Raw genomic sequence first — 21,155 nt, 5'->3', positions numbered from 1 at the left:
AGAGGTTTCTTGACGTATCCCTGGGAGAGAAGAGGGAGACATCTCAATCCAGCTTTTGTTAGAATGGCTCACATTGGATCATTTTTTGACATATGCGGATTCCATATCAGATTGGCAATGTGAACAAAGTGAGAAAAAGATAGAAGATCATTTGTCTTAGCAAGATGAAATGTACTTGGTCCCCTGGAGAAAGTGGTCCTAAATAGACACAGGTGAACTGCAGGTGCATGGTACATTTCCTAAGTTTCTTTTGTGGTTTTTAAACTTTGAATCTTGAGATTGTAGGTCTGATACCCTCTAGGTTCCTTGCGGCCAGAGGGGCTACAGTGCAGGGAGAGGAGACTAGTCTGTGTTTTAAGAACTAAAGTAAGGTGTAAACCAACACAATGTGGGCAACTCTGTCATTTCCAGAATACCCCCCCCCCACTTTTTATCACTTGCATTATGGTCTACATGGTAGCTAGTGCAATGGTCAAGATGCTCAAGTTCTGACGAGCTGTGTGATTGCAGGCAATGTGCTCCCTCTCTGTCCTATTTTGTTTCAGTAACACATGTTTTATTTTGCTTTCGTATAGAGAAATGTAAATAAAACTAAAAAAGGCCCCAAATTCAACAGCCCAGTAATTCTCACTGACATCAAAACAACAGCATGGGGTGCCTGGGTGGCTCAGTCGGTTGAGCATCCGACTTCGGCTCAGGTCATGATCTCACGGTTCGTGGGTTCAAGCCCCGCATCGGGCTCTGTGCTGACAGCTCAGAGCCTGGAGCCTGCTTCGGATCCTGTGTCTCCCTCTCTCTCTGCCCTTCCCCCATTCGTGCTCTGTCTTGCTGTCTCTCAAAAATGAATAAATGTTAAGAAAATTTTAAAAAACCAGCAAAGTGTTCCATTATGAAATTCAAATAGAACAAATTGAAATTTGTCTTGTGATTCTTCCTAGGAAAAAAATATGCATATTCCAACCTATACACTCACATCTCTGGATATTTTAGAATTTTGCATGAAAGAGATGCTCTTTTACACCTGACCTTTTTTTCTTGATAACTGTCTTGGAGATCACTCCTCATTTGCCATATGTGGGCCCACCTTGCTCTTCTCAGTCCCACTTGGGAGTGAGTCCTGACTTATTCTCCCATCAGTGGACTTGTGGCTGTTTGTGTCCTTGGCAGTTAATGGTGAATGCTTCAGTGAACTTTTTTGTCATACTTCTTGGCAAAGTTTTCAAAGTTTACATGCAAAGGATGAATTCCCAGCAATGGAATCAAAGAACACATGTGTTGAAATTTGCCTAGACTTGTCAGGCTATCTGATTTGTTGTCCTTTGTCAAATAAGATGGTTCAAATGATCAGGAGGACTTGTGAGCATCCCCCTCCCACCTGTGATTCACTCCCTGTGTAGACAGATTCCCCTCCCCACCAGTGCATGTTCACTCACACAGCCCATCACTCTGTAACCGGGAATGCCACCCACCCAAGTAACAGAAGCTTCAGGTGCATCTGGTGTGCTTTTCTCTCTCTCTCTCTCTCTCTCTCTCTCTCTCTCTCTCTCTCTATCTCTATCTCTATCTCTATCTCTATCTCTATCTCTATCTCTATCTCTATCTCTATCTCTATCTCTCATGACTCTTCTGGCCAGCAGGTTGATGGGACTGCCCTAGGGGGAAAGGAGTCCATAACAACTGCTCCCTCCATCACCACGGAGACCATATCAACCACCATGGTAAGTAGGACCTGAGAGATTTCCCTCTCTGACCAGCCCCCTTGCACTAAAACAGCCAGGTAACAATATCACAGCCTTGGCCATCTGGGGAAGTCCTCATCTGCCCTCACTGCAGCAGGCATGGGACGTAGAATCTGGGACCATTATTACCACAGGACATCCAGTTTTCCAAATTGAATAACGCGAGAGGTGGAATCCCTGAGTGTCAGTTATCTGGACCATCTCAGCCACAGCAGGGGTAAAGGGAGGATGGTACCATCTGGTTATTTGATTATTGGCAACACATGAAGATCCCTGGCAGCTAGCTCCTGGCAGCTGTGCATTTTCTCATGTCTCGGGCCACTTCCTTACCTTGGTCAGTAGATGGCATGCAGTGAACGTAAGTTGGAAGCTCAGGACTCTGGTTCTGCTACCTATTTGTGGTCTGACATGTGAAGGAAGGTCCTTGGCCTCAGGTGTCTTCATCTGTAAAGTGGGAATAGTTCCCATTCTGCCTTGTTCACAGGTTCTTAAGAGAGTCCGGTAACGTCAGATCCTTTAATGGTGACACAGACCAGATAGCATTAGGCACCCAGGCTGTGTTCCCATGCAAAGTGCCAAGAACCATGAATGGGTGATCTCACTGAGTCCTCACAAAAACTAAAGGGGATTCTCTGTTTTCTCCACCTTTTACAGATGAGGAATCTGAAGTACAGAGAGGTTAAGTGACTTCCTAAGGTCACACACCCAGTAAGTGGTAGAACCAGGTCAAACTCAGGCATTCTGACCCCAGAAGCCTCACTATACACATCACCGACTCTGCACCCTCATCCCGACCATTGTGAACCGTGGCTGCTGGGGCCGGGGCTGGGGCTGGGGCTGACGCTAATGTCTGGGCTGGATCTGTCTTGAGTCAGTGGAAAGTTGTTTTCAAATGCTTTCTCTTGCTGAAACCCTGATATACACATAGGAAGAGAATTGCCTTTAGACTACCCAGCAGGTAGGTTTTGAGCAAAGACAAATAAATCCCAACCAGTTACCAGTGCGCACCCTCTTTCCTGGTCACTCAGTTCCTCTTCTCCCTTAGTTCTCTCCATGTGGCATCAGGATGCTTATAGGGCTAAATTTAAGTTCATACCATAGTGAGTAGGGAGCTACATTGTTCATTTACCCACCCACCCACCCACCCATCCATCCATTTATTTGTTCCAAAAACATTTATTATTCTCTATTGTCTGCCTGGTACAGAATACAGAGTTGAAGAAAATATGCTACCTGCTAGAAGTCATTTGTTCAAATAATGATCACAGGTACATATAATTGTTTAGGTCCTGGGCACACAGTGGTGAACAAGGCCCAGCTCTTCCACTTCCTGGCAGGATGACCCTGAGCAAGTTATCTGAGCCTCTCCAAGCCTCAGTTTCCACTTCTATAAAATGGGGTGATGGGGGCAATAATAGTACATCCCTCAAAGGGTTGACCTGAGGATGGACCAAGGTAATCTGTGCAGAGGCTTGCCTGGCACCTGGGAAGGGGTCTGTAAATGTGAACTGCTGTTATTTTCTCCTGCCTTCATGGAACAGTGCAATAATGCTTTCCTGGGGCGGGGCAGGGGTGGGGGGGGGCTCAGGGAGGATAGGTATGGGGTGATACCCCTACCAGGAAGAGTGAGAAGGCTTTACCTAGGCATTGACATTTGAGCTATACGTAAAGGATAAGTGAAGGGTCAGCCCCAGCAGAAGGCATTGTAGGCAGTGGGAGTATAGCAGGTGCAAAAACAAGGATGGGAAGGAACGTCACATTTGGGGAAAGGCAGGTGGTCCGTAAAGCAAGATGTCAGGTGTGTGGAAGAGGAGTGGGGTAGGAAGGGGAAAGATCTGGACAGGTAGGCTGGGCCAGGGCTTGAAGGGCCTCAAATGTCATATAAGAGGCTCACACTTTATCCTGGAGATAGTGGGGCATCACTCCCAACTTTTGAAGTAGGGGCATGATGTCATCAAGTATGTGTTTCTCTGTGTTTTAGAAAGATTACTCTAGCAACCGTGTGGAACATCACAAGAGGGAAAATTCCCTGATGTCCTCCCTTTCTCCTTCCATCCTTCCTTTGGCAAATATTTGTTGAACACCCACACTATGTGATGCACTGTGCCAGGCGCTGTGAATCTAGCACTGAGGGAGACAGACAGCATCCCGAGACCACATTGGGAGACCAGACATTGGGAGAAACCAAAAGAGAAGGCAGAGAGCTAGTCTGGGGACTGGGGCAGGGCCCGTGTGTGAGGAGGTGGGTGTAAAGAAGGGGAGCGGGGTTAAGGGATAACCGGAGAGAGGAAAACGCAGGATTTGGTCATTGACAGAATGTTCAGTTAACAGAGGGAAAGTGGGCTGGTGACTTTGCACACTAACCCAGACATTCCTCCCCCTTCCCCCAATGTTTATTTATTTATTTTCAGAGAGAGCATGCACAAGCATGGGAGGGGCAGAAAGAGAGGGAGAGAGAGAGAATCCTAAACAGGCTCCACACTATCAGCATGGGGCCTGATGTAGGGCTTGAACTCACAAACCGTGAGTTCATGACCTGAGCCAAAACCAATAGTTAGATGCTTAACTGACTGAGCCACCCAGGTGTCCCTAATCTAGCCCCTCCTCCTCCTCCTCCTCCTCCTCCTCCTCCTCTTCTTCTTCTTCTTCTTCTTCTTCTTCTTCTTCTTCTTCTTCTTTAATGTTTATTTATTTTTGAGAGAAAGAGAGCACAAGTGGGGGTGGGACAGGGAGATAGAGACACAGAGTCTGAAGCAGGCTCCAGGCTCCAAGCTGTCAGTGCAGAGCCTGACACAGGGCTCGAACTTGTGAACCTGAGCCAAAGTCAGATGCTTAACCGACTGAGCCACCCAGGCACCCCTAACCTAGCCATTCTTGAAGTGCAGTCCTGGGAACCTTTAGAAAGGCAAATCTTTGGGCCCCACCCCAGACCTATTGACTCAGAAACCTTGGGGCAGGGCCCAGAAGTCTGTGACACCCCTCAAGTCTGAGAAGCACTGATGTAAACAGAGAGCACTCGAGGGGATTGCTCTTTAGTGGTAGGCATGTGTCAGGGGCGGGGAGGCAGTGAATTCGACGTTGGATCTGATGAGTGCTAGGAACCTGTGGGACATTTCCAGGGGAAAATGTCTAGGAAACAATTGATTTTAAAGGTCTAAGTTTCAAGAAAGATCTGGGCTATAGATAAAGAGATATGAGACAGTGGCCTTGTGAGAAGGCCTTGAGTGGCTGAGGCAGTGCAGACAGGGTGGTGAGGAGGAGAACCCTCAGTCTGAGGGAGGAAGGGTCCAGAACCAAGATGGTGGCATTGCCCTGGCCAGGGAGAGGAAGGAGCCGCACCTCTTTGAGGCGGGAGAAAACACTGGCTGAAGATAAAGGAGAGACAGAACAGATGGTGCCTTGTTTTGAATGACCTGTGTCCCCATTAGTGAGTGGCCTGTATTTTCAATGTGTCAGTGGAGGTGAAGCCTTGTCCGGGAAAGAGGGAGCAGTGGGCAAAGAAGAGGCTTTAGGGGAGAATTTCCCGGAGTGACGGTAGGATTCAAAGGGGCTAGTGACTGTTTCCTAAGCTGACGGAAAGGAAGCATTGAACCCAGGAGGCTGCCCCCACCCTTTTTTTTAATTGAAGTATAGTTGACACACAATGTTACAATGGTTTCAGGTGTGCAACATAGTGATTTGACAAGTGCATACGTTATGTTATGCTCACCATAAGCGTAGCTACCATCTGTCACTGTGCAGCACTATTACAATACTGCTGACTATATTCTCTATGCTTTTATCCCCCCGAACTCTTCACTCTGTAACTGGAAGCCTGTATCTCCCACTCCCCTTCACCCCTGGTTGCCCATCCTCCACCCCCACCCCTCCAACTGCCAGTTATCTGTATTTGTGGATATGTTTCTGCTTTTTTCTCTGGTTTGTTTGTTTTGTTTTTTAGATTCCACATAGAAGTGAAATCATATTGTATTTGTCTGACTTATTTCATTTAGCATTATACCCACTAAGTGCATCTATGTTGTTGCAAATTGTAAGATCTCATTTTTTTTTATGGCAAAGTAACATTTCATTACATACATACATACACACACACACCACGTCTTCCTTATCCATTCCTCTATCGATAGACTTGGGCTGCTTCCATAGCTTGGCTATTGTAAATAATACTGCTGTAAACATAGGGGTGCATATGTCTTTTCATTTAATGTTTTTGTCTTCTTTGGGTAAATACCCAGTAGTGGAATTACTGGATCATATGGTATTTCTATTTTTAATTTTTTTGAGGAACTTCCACACTCTTTTCCACAGTGCCTGAACCAACTTACATTCCCACCAATAGTGCAGGAGGGTTTCCTTTTCTCCACATTCTTGCCAACACTTGTTATTTCTTGTCTATTTGATGCTAGCCTTTCTGACAGGTGGAAGGTGATATCTCATTGTGGTTTTGATTTGCATTTGATGATTAGTGAGGCTGAGCATCTTTTCATGTCTGTTGGCAAGGCTGCCCTTTTAAAGGCTTGCTGCTGGGCCACGTTCTGGGAATCCATCTGAAAAGGTTGCTCATTGGTGGCGTGCCAGGTAACCAGGTCACTGTCTCAGCTGGAGGCAGGCATGGGGTGGGAGGTAGGCAGGGCAAAGGCAGATGGCTTCTGTCCTCACCTGTCCCCTGGCAGGCAGAGATCCAGATCTAGTACCATGCACAGACAAGGACAAAGGTTCAGCCTGCTCGGCAGCTGCAGAACAGACACAGCTCTGGGCTGCGGGATGGAGGGGACTGAGCCTGAGATGGCATAGAAAGTGGGAGGTGAAGGCAGGCGGCCGGACCCGCTGCCAGATGTGGGGCAGTACATCCAGCCAATCCAGGAGTATCTAGCAGTTAGAATCCACCACAGGACCAGAAGAGCTGCTCCAGGGTAACAGTTCCGAGGGCAGAGTAGTGTTACCGAAGGAGCATGTTGGACTTGGAGACTGACAAACATGGGTCTAAATCCAGGCTCCGTCACTAACTTGCTGGTGGACTTGAACAAGCCTCTTGACATTCTCTGGCCTTCTAATTTCTCAACTGTGAAACGGGAATATTAAAATAATTTCCTGTGGTTGTTCTGAGGATTAAATGAGATAGTGCATCCTTAGCATAATACCCAGCACATACAAGTACTCAGCAAATATTGGTTATCATTATGTTGTTAGGAGCCAGCCTGTATTCCTATGTTTATCCTAAAACTGGCATTTGCAAAGCCCTTTCTCCTCTGCTAGCCTCATAATGTCTCTGTGAGAGTTGGGCAGGGATGTCTTTTTTAAAAAATAACTTTAAGACTTCATATTTTCAGAGCAGTTTCAAGAGCAGCTTATGTATTAGAACAGTTGTATAGCAAAGTTGAGAGGAAGGTACCCGCATGCCCCATGTATAGGAATATGTAGGTTTCCCATATACCCCTTGCCCTCACACATGCATTGTCTCCCCCATTATCAACATTCCCTACCAAAGTGAGACATTTGTTACCATTGATGAACCTACATTGCAGGACTCCCATTTTATAGGTAAATCCATGAGGCCCATAGAACGGAAGTGGCTCTGCCCCAGCCCATGTGGCTGGAACATGGCAGGGCCAGGACAGAAACCTGAATGTCTCTGCTCCTTTGTCAGTGCTTCCTGAGAGCAATGCCGTGTCTTGTTCACCAATGTCCCTAACCCCAGGCACTCTTAATGTTGAATGAGTGAGCAAGTGTCTTAAGTGTGTGAGTGAGTAAGAGAGTAAGTGTGAGAGCAGGCCCATGTGTGAGCACGCGAATGCATGACAAAAGTCATTCCTCAACCTTGTGGCCATGAGAGCTACATGGCTACATACTCTGGCCATCCTGGGGGCCCGCCCACGTGAGATCTGGCCATCTGAGCACTATTGTTTCCCCCAGGAGAACAGTCTCAAGTCCGGGAAGGGGGCAGCTGCCATGATCCCAGGCCCACAGACGGTGGCCACGGAAATCCGTTCTCTTTCTCCGGTAAGTGGCTAGGGCCAGCTCAGGCTAGGGTACTCTGTGCTGAGAATGTGGACACAGGTCCCCAGGTGGCCCACAGCAAGTACAGCATAGAGCCCAGTAGGCTGCCCTCTTAAGTACAGCGCCAGGAAACTGGCTCCTTTTCAGGTGCCCACAGGGCTCCCTTGTACCCACCGGAGTCTCATCTGTTGCCTCCACCCCCCACCCCCCCCCCACATATGCACACCAGAGGGCACTGCAGCTTGAGGGTGAAGCAGCCCCTCTCCTTGGTGGCGCCTGTGATGTGACAGCTCTTTTGCATCTGCTCTCCTTACTGGCCAGGGGAAAGAGGGACTAGGAGCGCAGAGGCTTGCACTCTGGATGTGGCTGCCAGTGACTGAGTCTGTCACCATGAGGTCTCTCGCATCTCCTGCATTCTCAAGTCTGTCCTTCTCATTGTCTAGCCCCTGAGACTGCGTGTTCCTGGCTGTGACAGGGTGGGAGCTTGGGAGGGCTCTGTCTCCAGCCTGGATCCCCCGTTCATTCTTTTAAGATACCAGGATTCTTGAATTCTGGGGTCTTGTTAGGATTCTGGGCCTCAGGAATCTCAGGTTCTAGGAATCTGAGATTCAGTGGTTGCAAGTTTCATGGATCTAGCATTCTAAAGATTCCAGTGTTCCTGAATTCTTAAAGTCAGTGGTTTGAAGCATCTTGGCTTCCAAACTTCACCTTTGTGGGGCCCCCTTGATTCACTCCCCCCACCCCCACCCTGCAGAGCCCAGTATCCTTACCTGAACCCTGGGGTGGGGGGTGGTTATATTCTGCAGATCATCGGGAAAGATGTCCTCACCAGCACCTACGGCGCCACCGCGGAAACCCTCTCCACCTCCACCACCACCCATGTTACCAAAGTGAGTAGCAGCAGGGTGCCATATGCCCCCGGCCTGGCTGTGGGGCTGGGGAAGGTCATTGCCATTGCTGTGCCTTGTAATGTGGACAGAGAAGACCTGTAGCGTTCCTAGTTTCTGGAATGCTCTGTGCTTTGTTCTGTACTATGGGTTGTCCTAGGCACAGACCCTGCCCTTCAACATCGACAGCCAGGCTGGGTTGGGGGGCAAGACCATCTCACTGGAAGTAATTCTGAGCCATGGCATTTGCACCTTATAGAACTTAAGTGCTGGCAGGATTTAGAAGAGGCGACGTAAGGAAGCCTCAAAGAGTGAAGAGGAGTCTTCTGGAAAGAGTAGGGTTTGTGCAGGGTCTTAGAAGGCCAGGTAGGACTTGTGAGGGAGGAGAAGACAGATGCAGACATTTCTAAACAGTGCAGAAAATGGGAGCAGAGACTGCGCATTTGCTTATTTGTTCACTGAGCAGATGTTAGTGAGCATTAGCTGTACACCAGCCTCTTGCTAGGGTGCAAGTGGTGCACGACTGTGGGAACAGCGGAAGTGATCTCTATCAGGGAGTAGTAGCACGTAGGGGGCATCACTGTGAGGAACTGGGGGGGGGGGGACTCGAAGCAGGTGAAGCACAATGGAGACAAATGAGACAAATCCCAGGACAAATGTGACTGTGAAGGGTCTGAGGCTAAGAGCCATTGGAACACTGTCAAGGTTTTTTAACTGGGGAGTGACCCAGGGCAAAGGGGTTTAAGGGGAGGAGATTAGATCCAGCAGGATGTATAGGTAGACAGGGGAGAGAAGAGAGAGAGGCATGGAGAGACTAGGGATGGGGAGCCTGGACCAGGGTATGAGTTGCAATGGGGAAAGGAAGAGGCAAGGGCCACAGGAGGGAGTCATTCCCCATGTGTCAGCTGTGACTCAGCCACCGAGCTGAGGCTGAAGACAGGCAGGCCAGCATATCCGTGCCCAAGCAGCCGGGAGGAAGGTAGGAGGGGGCCCGGGCCAGAGATGGAGGCCTGGAGGAGAGAGGCCAGGGAGCCAGGTTGAGGTGGAGGTTCTGCTGAGTCATCCAAAGGAGAAGTCTGATGGGTCCCACTGGCCCTCCTGCACACACACTGTCCTGGCCCTGCTTGCTCCTGTGCAGGAAGGACTCAACACTTTTGCATGTTCCCCAGAAAATATCCACTCTCACTGAGAGTATTTGTGAGTGATGTTGACTTTCCCTGAAAGTTTTGTGGGAAGGTTTTCCGTCACCTACCCCACTGCATACTGCTCAGAAAACTCTTCTTCCCCAAGTTCCTCCTGGTCCTGCCAGTTAGGGAGCCCCCTTCTTTCTGTCTGCTCCTGGCTCTTGCTGGGATTTCCCTCCACTACCACCCTCTTTAATATGCCAGGCAATTTTGTCCTTCCCCATCTTCTACTTCAAAACTTGCACCCAAACCCCGCCCTTTCAGGAAACAGTGGAGGTTGTAAGTATCACCCACACAGTTTTCTCTTGGAGTACTGTTCGAAGTCATTCAAGATAGAACCTTGTCACCATTCACATTTCATTCATGTGTTCATTCAACCAGTCTGCATTTAGCACCTGCCTTGGTCAGATTGGACAGGGGAGTGGGGGAGGAGGGGACACAGAATTGAACAAAATACAGCCCCTGCCCTCAAGGCCAGGTCACACACACAAGGTCACCCCAAGGTAGAGAGCCCCAGAACCACAAGAGAGATACAGACTTGGTGCTCAGGGAGTACCAAGGTGGGAGGGTGGCAGGGTCACCAGCCAGGGTCAGGGAGACGGCACTTGAGCTGGGCTTGGAAGACCTAGAGAGGGCGGTTTGGTAGTTAGGGGAGTGTGGTGGCAGGGGGCAAGACGTGCAGCCTAAAGTCCCAAAACCAGAAGAGGGAGCCAGGAGAGAAGGTGACTGCTGGTTCCAGCCTTGCCTTTGAGGGATGCCTTGGATGGGCCTCCTGTCATGCCCAGCAGGCCCCAGGGCTGACCTTGCCGCCCTCTCCCACTCTGCAGACTGTGAAAGGGGGGTTTTCTGAGACGAGGATCGAGAAGCGAATCATCATCACTGGGGATGAAGATGTTGATCAAGACCAGGTATGGGGACGGGGGACATTGTTCCCTGTGGCTCTGCCCAGCGCCCAGTCCCTCCCATATTGGGTTACCCACGGGCAGCTGCCCTTGTGGGCAGAGATGATGTCCACTTCGGGCTGGCCCTATTCAGACAAGAAGCCCTAAAGGAATGGATGTAGAATGAGGGCCAGAAGGAGCCAGAAGACCTGAGCTCTGGTCTCTAACTATTCAACCACTGCCCTCCCTGAGCCTCCATTTCCATGACTGTACACTAAGGGGCTTGTTGGTCTTCATGGTCTGTCTCGTATTCGATATCCTATGGTTCCTCACTTTGTCGCTCTTTTCTCCCAGGCCCTGGCTTTGGCCATCAAGGAGGCCAAACTGCAGCATCCTGACATGCTGGTAACCAAAGCTGTCGTATACAGAGAAACAGACCCGTCCCCGGAGGAGAGGGACAGGAAGCCACAGGTAAGCCTTCTGAGGCTCCGCAGCCATGAGAGGGAGGAGGAAACAATGTCCAGATCTTCTGAGGGTCATTTCCATCTGAGAGCCCATCAGGTGGCTTGGTCCCTAACACAGCTTTCATGCCCCGTGTTCCTGGTCTGTGGCTCAAAGGAGAGACGTGGCTCCCCCAAATGCCACAAATCAGTGGGGGACAAGGGGGGGGATTGCTGGTTCCTTGGTTTCTTGGGTGTTTCAGGCCCCAGACCCAGAAAAGTAAATCCAGAAGCAGTAAAAACAGGGAGATGGGGGTTGATGGCAGGTACTGAGGTGGGACAGCTGGAAGCAAGCATAGCCTCACTGGCCATTACCTAGAAATTTGAAGCCAGAAAAAGTCCCCTCAGGCCCAGTACCGCCGCCTTGTCCCTGAGTCTCTGCGTCCATCACAGGTCACTGGATGTTGCTAAGGGGGATATGATGACCAGAGTCCTCGATCCCATCTGTTTTGCTCGATTGCAAACCCCTGACTTCTCAGGCCACCTTGGGCCAGAAATTTACTTTTCTGTTTCCTTATGGGCGGACCTTCATCAGTGCCTTGCTGAACAAGAGAAATGTACTTTTCTGTTTCCTTATGGACGGACCTTCACCAGTGCCTTGCTGAACAAGAGGAAGGAGATGGGCACTGCAGCAGATAGGGCTTTTATCAGCCTACATTGGGTTGGGGGAGGGGGGTTCAGGTCCCACTGGAAATCCACTGAATGTTATCAGACCCATAAAACAAAATCTCACAGACATTGAGTTGAGTGGTATGTAATATGATTCTATTCACAAGAAGTCCAGAAGTGATAAAAAATCAGAATAGTGGTCAGTTCTGGGACTGACAGTTCTGGTATTGACAGGGAGGAGTCACAAGGGAATCTTTGGGGGTGCTAGAAATGTCAGCACCCTCTTCCCTGATGAATGAAACTGTGTTTTCTAGAAAAATACAAGAATGTGGATCACCACCCCCTTCATGTCAGAAGAAAAAGCACTGAAACATTTTCCTGCCACTTTGAAAGGCTGCCAAACCATGGTCTAGACCGTGCTGTCCAACAGAACTCTCTGCAATGATGGATATGTTTTCCTTGTACTATTCAACACACATGGCTGTGAGCACTTGAAATTGGCTAATCTGAAATCAGATGTGCTTTAAGGGTAAAATGCATATAGGATTTTGAAGATTTAATGAGAAAAAAAGAATGCAGAATAGCTCAATAATGTTTCTATTGATTACCTGTTCAAATGATAATGTTTGGATATATTGGGTTAAGTAAAATATATTATGAAAATTAATTCCCCCTGTTTCTTTTCCTCTTTTTAGGGTAATTTAAAATTTAGAATTTTAATTTAGAAATTAAAAAATTTCTATCTAGAAGATTTTAGGAAACTAGAAACATCTAGAAAATTTAGAAACTATAGTCTAGAAAATTTTAAATTCCATTCAGGGCTCTCATTCTATTTCTGTTGGACAGCACTGCTCTAGAAGTGTAAGCTGGTCATGGGCGGAGCCTACCTCCCAGCCTTCCTCAGACTTTCATGCAAATTGTCACTCTTATCCCCTCGGTTGTCCAATTATTCTTGCTCTTCATCCCCCACATCTCAGGGTGGTAGCGTAGGACACTTGCCACGCTGGTCCTGAGCTGACAGCGTCACCTGGGGAATACAGGTGCTAGAGAACTGTTGTCTCGGTACCTGGGTGGCTCAGTCAGTTAAGGCGTCTGACTCTTGATCTCAGCTCAGGTCTTGATCTCAGGGTCGTGACTTCAAGCCCCATGTTGGGCTCCATGCTGGACATGGAACCTGCTTAAAAAAGAAAAAAGAAGAGAAGAGAAGAGAAAAGAAAAGAAAAGAAAAAAAGAACTGTTGCCATAAAGTCTGATTTAGAAGGGCTGGACCGGACCTGGGAATCTTTATTTATACCCTGGTCTTTAGGAAGTCCATGAGCAGCCACTAATGCAAAGAATTCTGTGCTGGGAATCCAGCGACCTGGCTCCAATCCCAGCCATCCCCTCGTGGGCACTCACTTTCCTCACTTGCAAAATGAAGAGATGGGGCTAGCCCTTTCCCATCAGGGTCTTCTGCTGGTTTGTATGCTTTCCTAGAGTATCTGTCGTGCGTTTCTCATACTTTTTCCTTTCCCTGTCTGTTCCTTCCCATCTTTCCCAGCGCCTTTCCAGCGGGTCGCCCAGGCTCCTGCCTTCCCATTTGCCTGGGCCACTCAGAGCTCTGGTCCCTGCCTCCATGTCCTGACCACCTCCCGCCCCCCCCCCCACCCCACTATGGAACTTTTGATGTCTGCCCACTTGGCGGTCTCGTTTGTCCTCCTCACCTCTCTTGTAGTTCTTCCTTTGATGCCATTGTCCATGCACCACCATTCTCTGTCTCTCCTTCTGTCTCTCTCCCCGCTTTTCTCTCCTTTCACTCTCTTCCTCTCTCTCTTCCTCTCTCTCTCCTCCTTTTTCTTCCTCTCTCTCCCTCCCTCTGTCCCCCCCAAACCTTCTCTCACCTCTCCTTCTTGGATCCTTCTGTAAAGGTCACCTTGTTCATGTTGCTCTGAAGGAGACAGAAGTTTCTCCCTTGTCTTTTCGCCCACATGCTTTACCACTAGTTACTGCCAAGTAGGAACCACCTTTGACCCCTAATATAGTCAGACTCATTCTGGGGGAGAGGTCTTCTCTGAATTTGAAAACTCTTTTTAAGGTGTTTGAACTATATTGGTTTGATGGATGGATGCATCTTGGTATCCCAAGGAAAGATCTGGAATCCTGCAAACCTGGATTCAGATCTCAGCCCTGCCTGGTATTAGCCATTTGACTTTCAGCAAATTATTTATCTCAGCAGTTCCCTCATCATCTAGTTGTCAGCAACAATAAGCACAATAATAACAGTTGCTAAAATTTATGGAGCGCTTGTGCTGTTCTAGGCACCAGGCTGTGCCCCTGATATAAGTATTGTCAGCTGCTCATTCATCTCACAAATGAGAAAATGGAGGCTCTCAGATGTTAGGTGACCTGCTCACAGCCATGGGGCATGATTACAGAGTCAAACTTCGTCTGTAAGACTCCAGAGCCCCCTGTGGTCTTAACCTCCTTAACCTCCTTCTCAGGGTATCTGTCTCATAGGGTTAGTGACATCATACATATACATTAGTTAGTACCGTGCCTGGCACATAGTAAGTGCTCAGGAAAAGCTAATTATGACTATTATTACTATTAACTCAAAGTAAGCCAACAAAATGCTGTATATTTGGATTCTGATGTAATAAACCGAGAAGAATAAATTATAATATCGCATTGTTCAGATGTCCCTGCCACTTCTGAAGTGTCTGGGCTTTTGAAGACATCTCACATCGTGTTTACACTGAGCTGTGGGACTTAAATCACAGCCTACCACTATAAAAAATAAAAATTTCCTCAGGTAGTTAGCAGAATTGAGTAGAAAGAACACACCCAGGCTTTGGAGGCAGAAACTCCTGGCTAGCAGTGGTTCCAGAGGAACCTCCCTGGTGTCCCTCCCTCAGTTTCGTTATCTACAAAATGAAGTTAATCTATAAATTGGAGCTGCTGTAATAATTAAACAACATCTGTGAGTGTCTTAGTTCAGGCTGCTGTAACACAATACCATATACTGGGTGGCTTAAACAAAACAATACACATTTATTTCTCCCAATTATGGGGGCTGGGAAGCCCAAGGTCAAGCCCAAGGTGCTGGCCACTTCAGTTCCTGGGGCGAACGCTTTTCCTGGTTTACAGATGGCTATCTTCTCTATATACCTTCACATGGTGGAGAGCAGAGAGAGAGGGAGAGAGGATCTCTCGTGTGCATCTTTTTATAAGATAGCATGTGAGGGCTCCACCCTTATGACCTAATTACCTCCCAGAGACCTCCACTTCCAAATCCTTACACTGAAAAGTAAGGCTTCAACATCTGAATTTTGGTGGGGAGAGGACACACAAATATCCAGTCCATAGCAGTGACACACAAGGACAGTGTCTCACACACAGAAGGTGCTCAGCAGTGTGAACCTGCATCCTTATATTTTGCCACATTCAGGGATTGATGAGCCCCGAGAAAGTCAGACCATAAGCTTTTGCTAGCAGCCTGGTGCACAAGGCCCTATCTCCACACAGGCATCCATCTTGCTGGTCTTCAGCCTCTCTTCCCTCCCTGAACCCTCCAGAAACATTTGTTCAGACTCCAGTGGACTCTTGGCCTTCCTGTTCCTCCTCTTTAAAGTTCTTGCTGTGAGTGTGGGAAGCACACCCGTCTCACACAGGGTCTTTTCTCTCCCTGCAACTCACAGTCCTGATGTGAGGCTTCTGCTCCATCTTCTACTGGCCCACCTCCTTCAGACAGGGCCTGTCTCCTCAACACTGCCAGCAAGAGGGCAGCCTCCACCCAGCGTCCTTACCTTTAAGATTTTGATTAAATGGGAGAAAAAAATTGACCTATTTCAAAGCAGGAGTCTTGTGTTCTAGTCTCATTTCTGCCACCAACTCACTAAGACATTGAACCCTCTGGGTCTCAATTTTCCCATACGTCACATAAGCCGCAAAGGATTTTGTTTATATGGCTGCATTAGCACGTGACCATACATGAGTGGCGAAGGGCAGGAATGATACTCCACCTGTTAAACGGTTTTGGGTAGTTGCTGTGTGCCACGCACAGTGCTGAGCATTGAAAGACAAAGATAAGTAAAAGGCAGCCATTGCCCTCAAGGAGATCAAAATAGAGTGTGGCTAAGTTAGCAACAACAATAGAAATAATAAGAACAGTCAGTGTTTGTTCAGCACTTCCTATTTGCTAACGCTTGTTTCGAATCCTCCCTATAACTGCATGAGGAAGCACCCGTTTTGCAGGGGAGCACCTGAGGCCTAAAGAAGTTAAGAAACTCACCCAAGATTGCAGAGCTCATAGGCCATGGAATGGGATTTGAACTCAGGCAGTCTGATTGCAGAGCCCACGCCCTTCACCACAAAATTTTGGAGTCAAACTTGAGTTGGAATCCAGACTCCAATTTCTTTATTTAAATACTTCTCCCTGGGGTTTAATCCTCAGGACACACAGGCCCATGGAGACCAGAGAGGAAAACCAAAGAACATCTACAATCGCAACTAAATATTTCTTAGAATGGGAGAAGGTAGGAAGAAAAGGTGAATCGCGTGTGATCTGAGCTTCTTAGTGTTAAAGGAAACTTGGACAGATTTCCAGACGGAAGAGAAAGATACCACCTTCCCGGAAACAAACAAGCAAACACACATGGGCTCCGGAGTCAGACAGATGTGGGTGCAGGTCTCAGCTGCCACTTACAAGCTGTGTGGCCTTGGACAAGTCACTGTATCTTCCTGAGCCATAATAAAGGGCATACAGGAAAGGCAGCTAAAACAACCCCTTGCCACATATCTAAAGATGAGTGACCAAAAGTAACTAATATTTTTTTATCCTCCTCCTCTGTGTCCCCTTCCCTCCCTCCCTCTGGCTGTAGGAATCCTGACCTCTGTGAAGAGATGCTGGCGTTTCTGGTCCAACCCAAGCCAGAGAACCGTCAAGAAGGGGCCTTCATTCTGGATTCTCCGACTCAACACCGAAGTCCCAGCTGTGACGTGCTGTCACCGAAGAGGGACTGGGAAAGGAAAAGCATATATATATAGATATATATAGATATAGATATATATACAGGAAACACCGCGTCCTTGCACTGCTGCTGGGGCTGGCCGAGCAGTCGGCCAACAGCAACAACCAACATCTGAACGCCTACATTTCCTTTGCAGACACATTGAAGAATTGGTGGGACTTTTCAGGAAAAAAAAAAAAAAAATTATGACAATAATCTCTTGCTCCCCCTGTCAAAGCCCCATGGAACGCCAGAAGCAAGCCAGACCACAATGATTGTAGGAGTCCAACACGACCCTGGTTCTGCACGTTACACTGAGCGGACAAGCATTCCATTTGTCCTGCGGCGTGTTGCCCACTCCAATGCAAAGGAAACACTTCTGCAGCAAAGCAAGAGAAGTCGCAGCAGCAAGACAGCCACCGTCAACCATTTGCCGAGAAAGAAAGAAACCCACCCCCCCCCCCAACCCCCACTCGGAAAGGAGGAAGAACACTGGATTGTTATTTTTTGGGTCTTGACACTGGGCTGCAAAATCCACCTTCCTTTCTTCCACCTTCCCTCCCCCTGACTCACGCGTCTTATGGTCATTTCTGTCTCGGCTGTCTCCTCCCCCTCCCCCCCCTGCGTCCCCGCCCTCCCCCCCCCCCCCCCCCACTTCCCTCTGTCTCCTGGTCCTGCTAAGGGCCACTGCAGATGACTCTGGTTTGAAACAAGAAAAAGAAAAGAAAGCAAGAACAGAAAACCCAGCCACAGGAAGGGGAAGTAGACATTTTATGTTTATGGGTTCTCATTGAAGGTGCAGCTTGTAGGAAATGTGTATGGATGTGCTTTTAAGTTATGTATATTACATATAACAGGAAACAAATATTAAAATAAACAGTGCTGGTAAGTATGAAGCTGACATTTTAAAATTATAATTATCCGACTGTGATTGATGTATCCCAAGGTTCTTAGATCTCCCTGAACCGGCCCAGCCAAGGAGACCAGGACTCTGGCTGTGGGTTGCTCACAGTAGGAGCTGACGGTTCGGTGTAGTAATACAGTGTGTGGTATTTGTAATTGGTCGATTGGTGGGGAGGGGTGGGGTCCCCAGATGGAGGGGCAGGGGTTTGGCAAGAAGGAAGAAACACAGATGTAGTCCAAGATGCCTTCTCCCCTCGGGCAGTAGCCACCAGGGCCTGGTCTATGCTCAGGTGTGGGGTCCAGAGTTAGGATTCTGCTACCTCCCTAGGGAAATTGCTTCAGTTTTCAGTCTTCTCTCTTTTTTTTTTTTTTTTTGGCCACATGTCTTTTCCCTGACCACATTGTGACATCTGACTCCCCATCCAGAGGGAGGTGATGCCCCTGGCCGCTGCAGAGGATGGTGGCTTTAATTTGGCTGTCTGGAGAGTCTCAGCTCACTCGTATCCTCTGCCCTTCCACATTCATTCTCTTCCTTCTGGGCCAAAGCAGCCATAGAGACCATGAACACAGGGCAGGCCCTGATAGGTCAAAACTGCATTTCCAAAGGCTTTGCCTGCCCCGGAATAAGCTGAGTGTGAAAGGTGTTGTTGCTCAAAGGCTCCATCCATGTATAAGACGCTGGCTTCAGAAACCTCCCCTTCAGCCAGCATCTGAGCTCTGAGCCTGTATCCTCGGAGTCCCCCAAATTGCCTCCAGATCACAGAAGCTCTTGGAGAAAGTCCCATCAAAAGCTTGGCATTGACCTCTGGCACACATGGTCTTTCCCACGCTTGCCTGCCATGAGCTGCTTCTCTGAGCTCACGGAGTCTTCTTTGGAGGAAATGTGTCCCCACTACACTCTAATTTCTCAGTCCCATCTTATCTCCTCAGTCCCACCACTAAAGCAGTCATTAAATTCATTCAACAAATATTTTATTTATTGAGTACCTACATGTGCCAGGCAGTATCCTTGGGCTGAAGGAGAGAATATGGGGGAGGGGAGGGACCCGGAAGTCCTCTGAGCCAGCCTTACATCTTCAATCATGGCTTGCCCCTCTGAGATTCCCACATTCTCTCCGAGTATTGGCCATTGCCCAGCGATACCCCCCAGAGGGCCCAGGCTTACTTACCAGTTACCCCAGTGACTTATGTGCTTAGTTTGCTAAGCTGGTGCTGACCTGAGGCAGGACAGGAAACCAGAACAGCGTTTGTCTCTGTGGGCAAAAATGGGACAGAGAGCAGGCAGGGAGAGTCCTGCACCTGGGGCTCAGTTGGCAGATTCAGCCACATCCTGCCAGGAGCAAGGCTGGTGGCCCGCTCCAACTTCCCCTGAGTGCGACAGCTCACTTTCCACGCACCAGGTTCTTTTTACCATCCTGGTGGAGAAGCCACAGAACCTTCCCTCCCCGCACCGCCCCCCCCCCCCCACACACACACACCTTGAGAGCTCCCATTCTTTCTGGGCCATGAGCCAGAGTGGCTCCACCCTCCCTGGGCCACCTGGAATTTGGCTCAGGCACCCCTGCCAGGCGTCATGACCACACTGGTCACACCATGGAGGGAGAATATTGTTCTGGGTTCTACACCTCATTATAAGCCCCTGAATGTGTGGTTTCAGGGCAGGGATGAAGTGACCAGATTTAGCTTGTGGGCCGGCCAGGGTTTGTGGAGATCTCCATCCCATGGATGATGTGACCTTCCTTCCATGGAGAGGCAGGCAGTGCCACCAGGGAGGAGGGGAGCTGCAAAGCTAAAATCTAGGGCACTGTTTCCTCCCCATCCTCCTCTTCATAGGGAATATAGATGTTTGTCTTGTCTGCCTTCAACCTACTTTTCTTTTTTTCCTTTTTACATTTCTCATCGTTTCTGTGCTGCCTTTCCACCCAGGAGACCATGTAGCAGAGTGGAAAATGTCCTGGAGGGTATCCTGGCTCAGCCATGTGACATTGGACTAGTCCCATCCCACCCCCATCCCCTTTTGGGCCTCAGTTTCCCCACTTACAAATGAGCAGGATAAACCAGAGGCTCTCCAGGGGCTTTTCCCAGTCTGCTGTCATACAGATCTTCATTTTCTCTTATTTTGCTTTCTCGGGATCTTTTCCATCTGAGGGTACAGGAAGTGCCAGGACCTGTTTTCAGTTTTTGAATCCTGCAAGCACATTCCAAGACTGGCCTGCAATTGCATGAGCAACATCACTCTAAATAATTTTTTTTTTCAAAAGCACCTTACCAACCAACTGCGATGCTGTCCTGTTCCTTTTTACTCACACCCCTCCCACCCTTCTCGTCCCGCGCTCCCCCACCTCAGTGCTCTGTGCTGTATGCGTGTGCTCTCTGTTCTTGTATACTCAATAAAAGTGAAATAAATGTGTTTGATGCTGAACCACAAACTGTCTTGGCATCTCTCTCTCCCTCTCTCTTTCTCTCTCTCTCTCTCTCTCTCTCTCTCTTTCTGTCTCTGACCTTGGCTACAGGTACAAGTTGGCATTGTGGGAAGGGCTAAAACTAGGATGGAGAAATCCCAACCTTGAACACTTTCATTCAACACATTTGCCGTTTCCAGTGTGGCCCATGTCTTGGGTTAAGCTCTGCAGGCACAACAGCAAATAAGACAACATTCCTGCCCTCCAGGAACTCTCATGCTAGTAGAGTGCAGGAAACAGATAACACAACAGTCAAGCAGTCAGAGACAATTCCAGAGTGATTAGCACCGGGAAGGAAATGCACAGAGGAAGGAGATGGTTGCTGAGGGAGACCACTTTAAGTAAGGTGGCCAGTTATGGCCCCCCTGCAGAAGAGCTGCATGAAGAGAAACGTCCAGTAAGGTGAGGACCTTGGGCGAGAACATGCTAAGCAGAAGGAAAAAGCACGTGGGCCCCAGGATGAAGAGGGGCTTGGTGTGTGGAGGAACAGCATGACCCATCCTCTTTCAAAAGAAGACCACCTGCATTGGGATCTCTTTCTATAATCCTTCTCCGTGGGAGCCTAGCAGATAACATATACACCAGTCCTGAGCTTCAGCCTTTGCCCACTGCCATATATGTTGCCATATCCCTATATGTGCCACCATCCCATTATCGACTTCTTTCTTTAAACTGACTCTATAAATGTGTATGTAAAGGAAATGATATTACTTCATAAATGGAAAACTAGCGTCACTTGCCAAAGAAATGAGGTCTTCATAAAAATAAATGCAAAAATATAAAATTAAAAACCCGTAATTTATGTAAAACTTAAACTCACTCCTTGGACTGCCTGAGTTGCATGTACCACACTTTCCTTTTTACTCTACTAGGTGACTCACCCCAGACCACCTTTCTTTATTGCCCAAAATCTTACAAGTGAGAACCACTGATAATAATTGGATGCATTTTGCATGGTGCCATTTTGCCCCCACCCCCACCCCAGGGAACATTTAGCAATGTCTG

The 21,155-nt window shown here is 48.4% G+C and overlaps 1 protein-coding gene across 15 annotated transcripts in view; it reads left to right on the top strand.

Moving 5' to 3' along the window:
- Nucleotides 1-20,117, top strand: part of EPB41L1 (erythrocyte membrane protein band 4.1 like 1) — a 55,587-nt gene extending 35,470 nt beyond the window's left edge. For 8 of the 15 annotated variants that reach the window (XM_053890293.1, XM_053890290.1, XM_053890292.1 and 5 more), the window contains 6 exons: nucleotides 1,635-1,718; nucleotides 7,653-7,739; nucleotides 8,543-8,626; nucleotides 10,635-10,715; nucleotides 11,043-11,159; nucleotides 16,657-20,117. In XM_053890293.1, the coding sequence (XP_053746268.1) occupies nucleotides 1,635-1,718; nucleotides 7,653-7,739; nucleotides 8,543-8,626; nucleotides 10,635-10,715; nucleotides 11,043-11,159; nucleotides 16,657-16,665 (462 nt within the window). In that variant the 3' untranslated portion in view covers nucleotides 16,666-20,117. The remainder of the gene's footprint in view (nucleotides 1-1,634; nucleotides 1,719-7,652; nucleotides 7,740-8,542; nucleotides 8,627-10,634; nucleotides 10,716-11,042; nucleotides 11,160-16,656) is intronic. The other 7 variants (XM_053890291.1, XM_053890289.1, XM_053890280.1 and 4 more) reach the window with 5 other exon arrangements.
- The last annotated feature ends 1,038 nt before the right edge of the window (nucleotides 20,118-21,155 follow it).

The sequence above is a fragment of the Panthera pardus genome, unplaced genomic scaffold, assembly GCF_024362965.1.
Source record: "Panthera pardus isolate Hobbes unplaced genomic scaffold, ASM2436296v1 HiC_scaffold_25, whole genome shotgun sequence".
NCBI lineage: Eukaryota > Metazoa > Chordata > Mammalia > Carnivora > Felidae > Panthera > Panthera pardus.
This window is presented reverse-complemented; position numbering and strand designations above follow the sequence as displayed.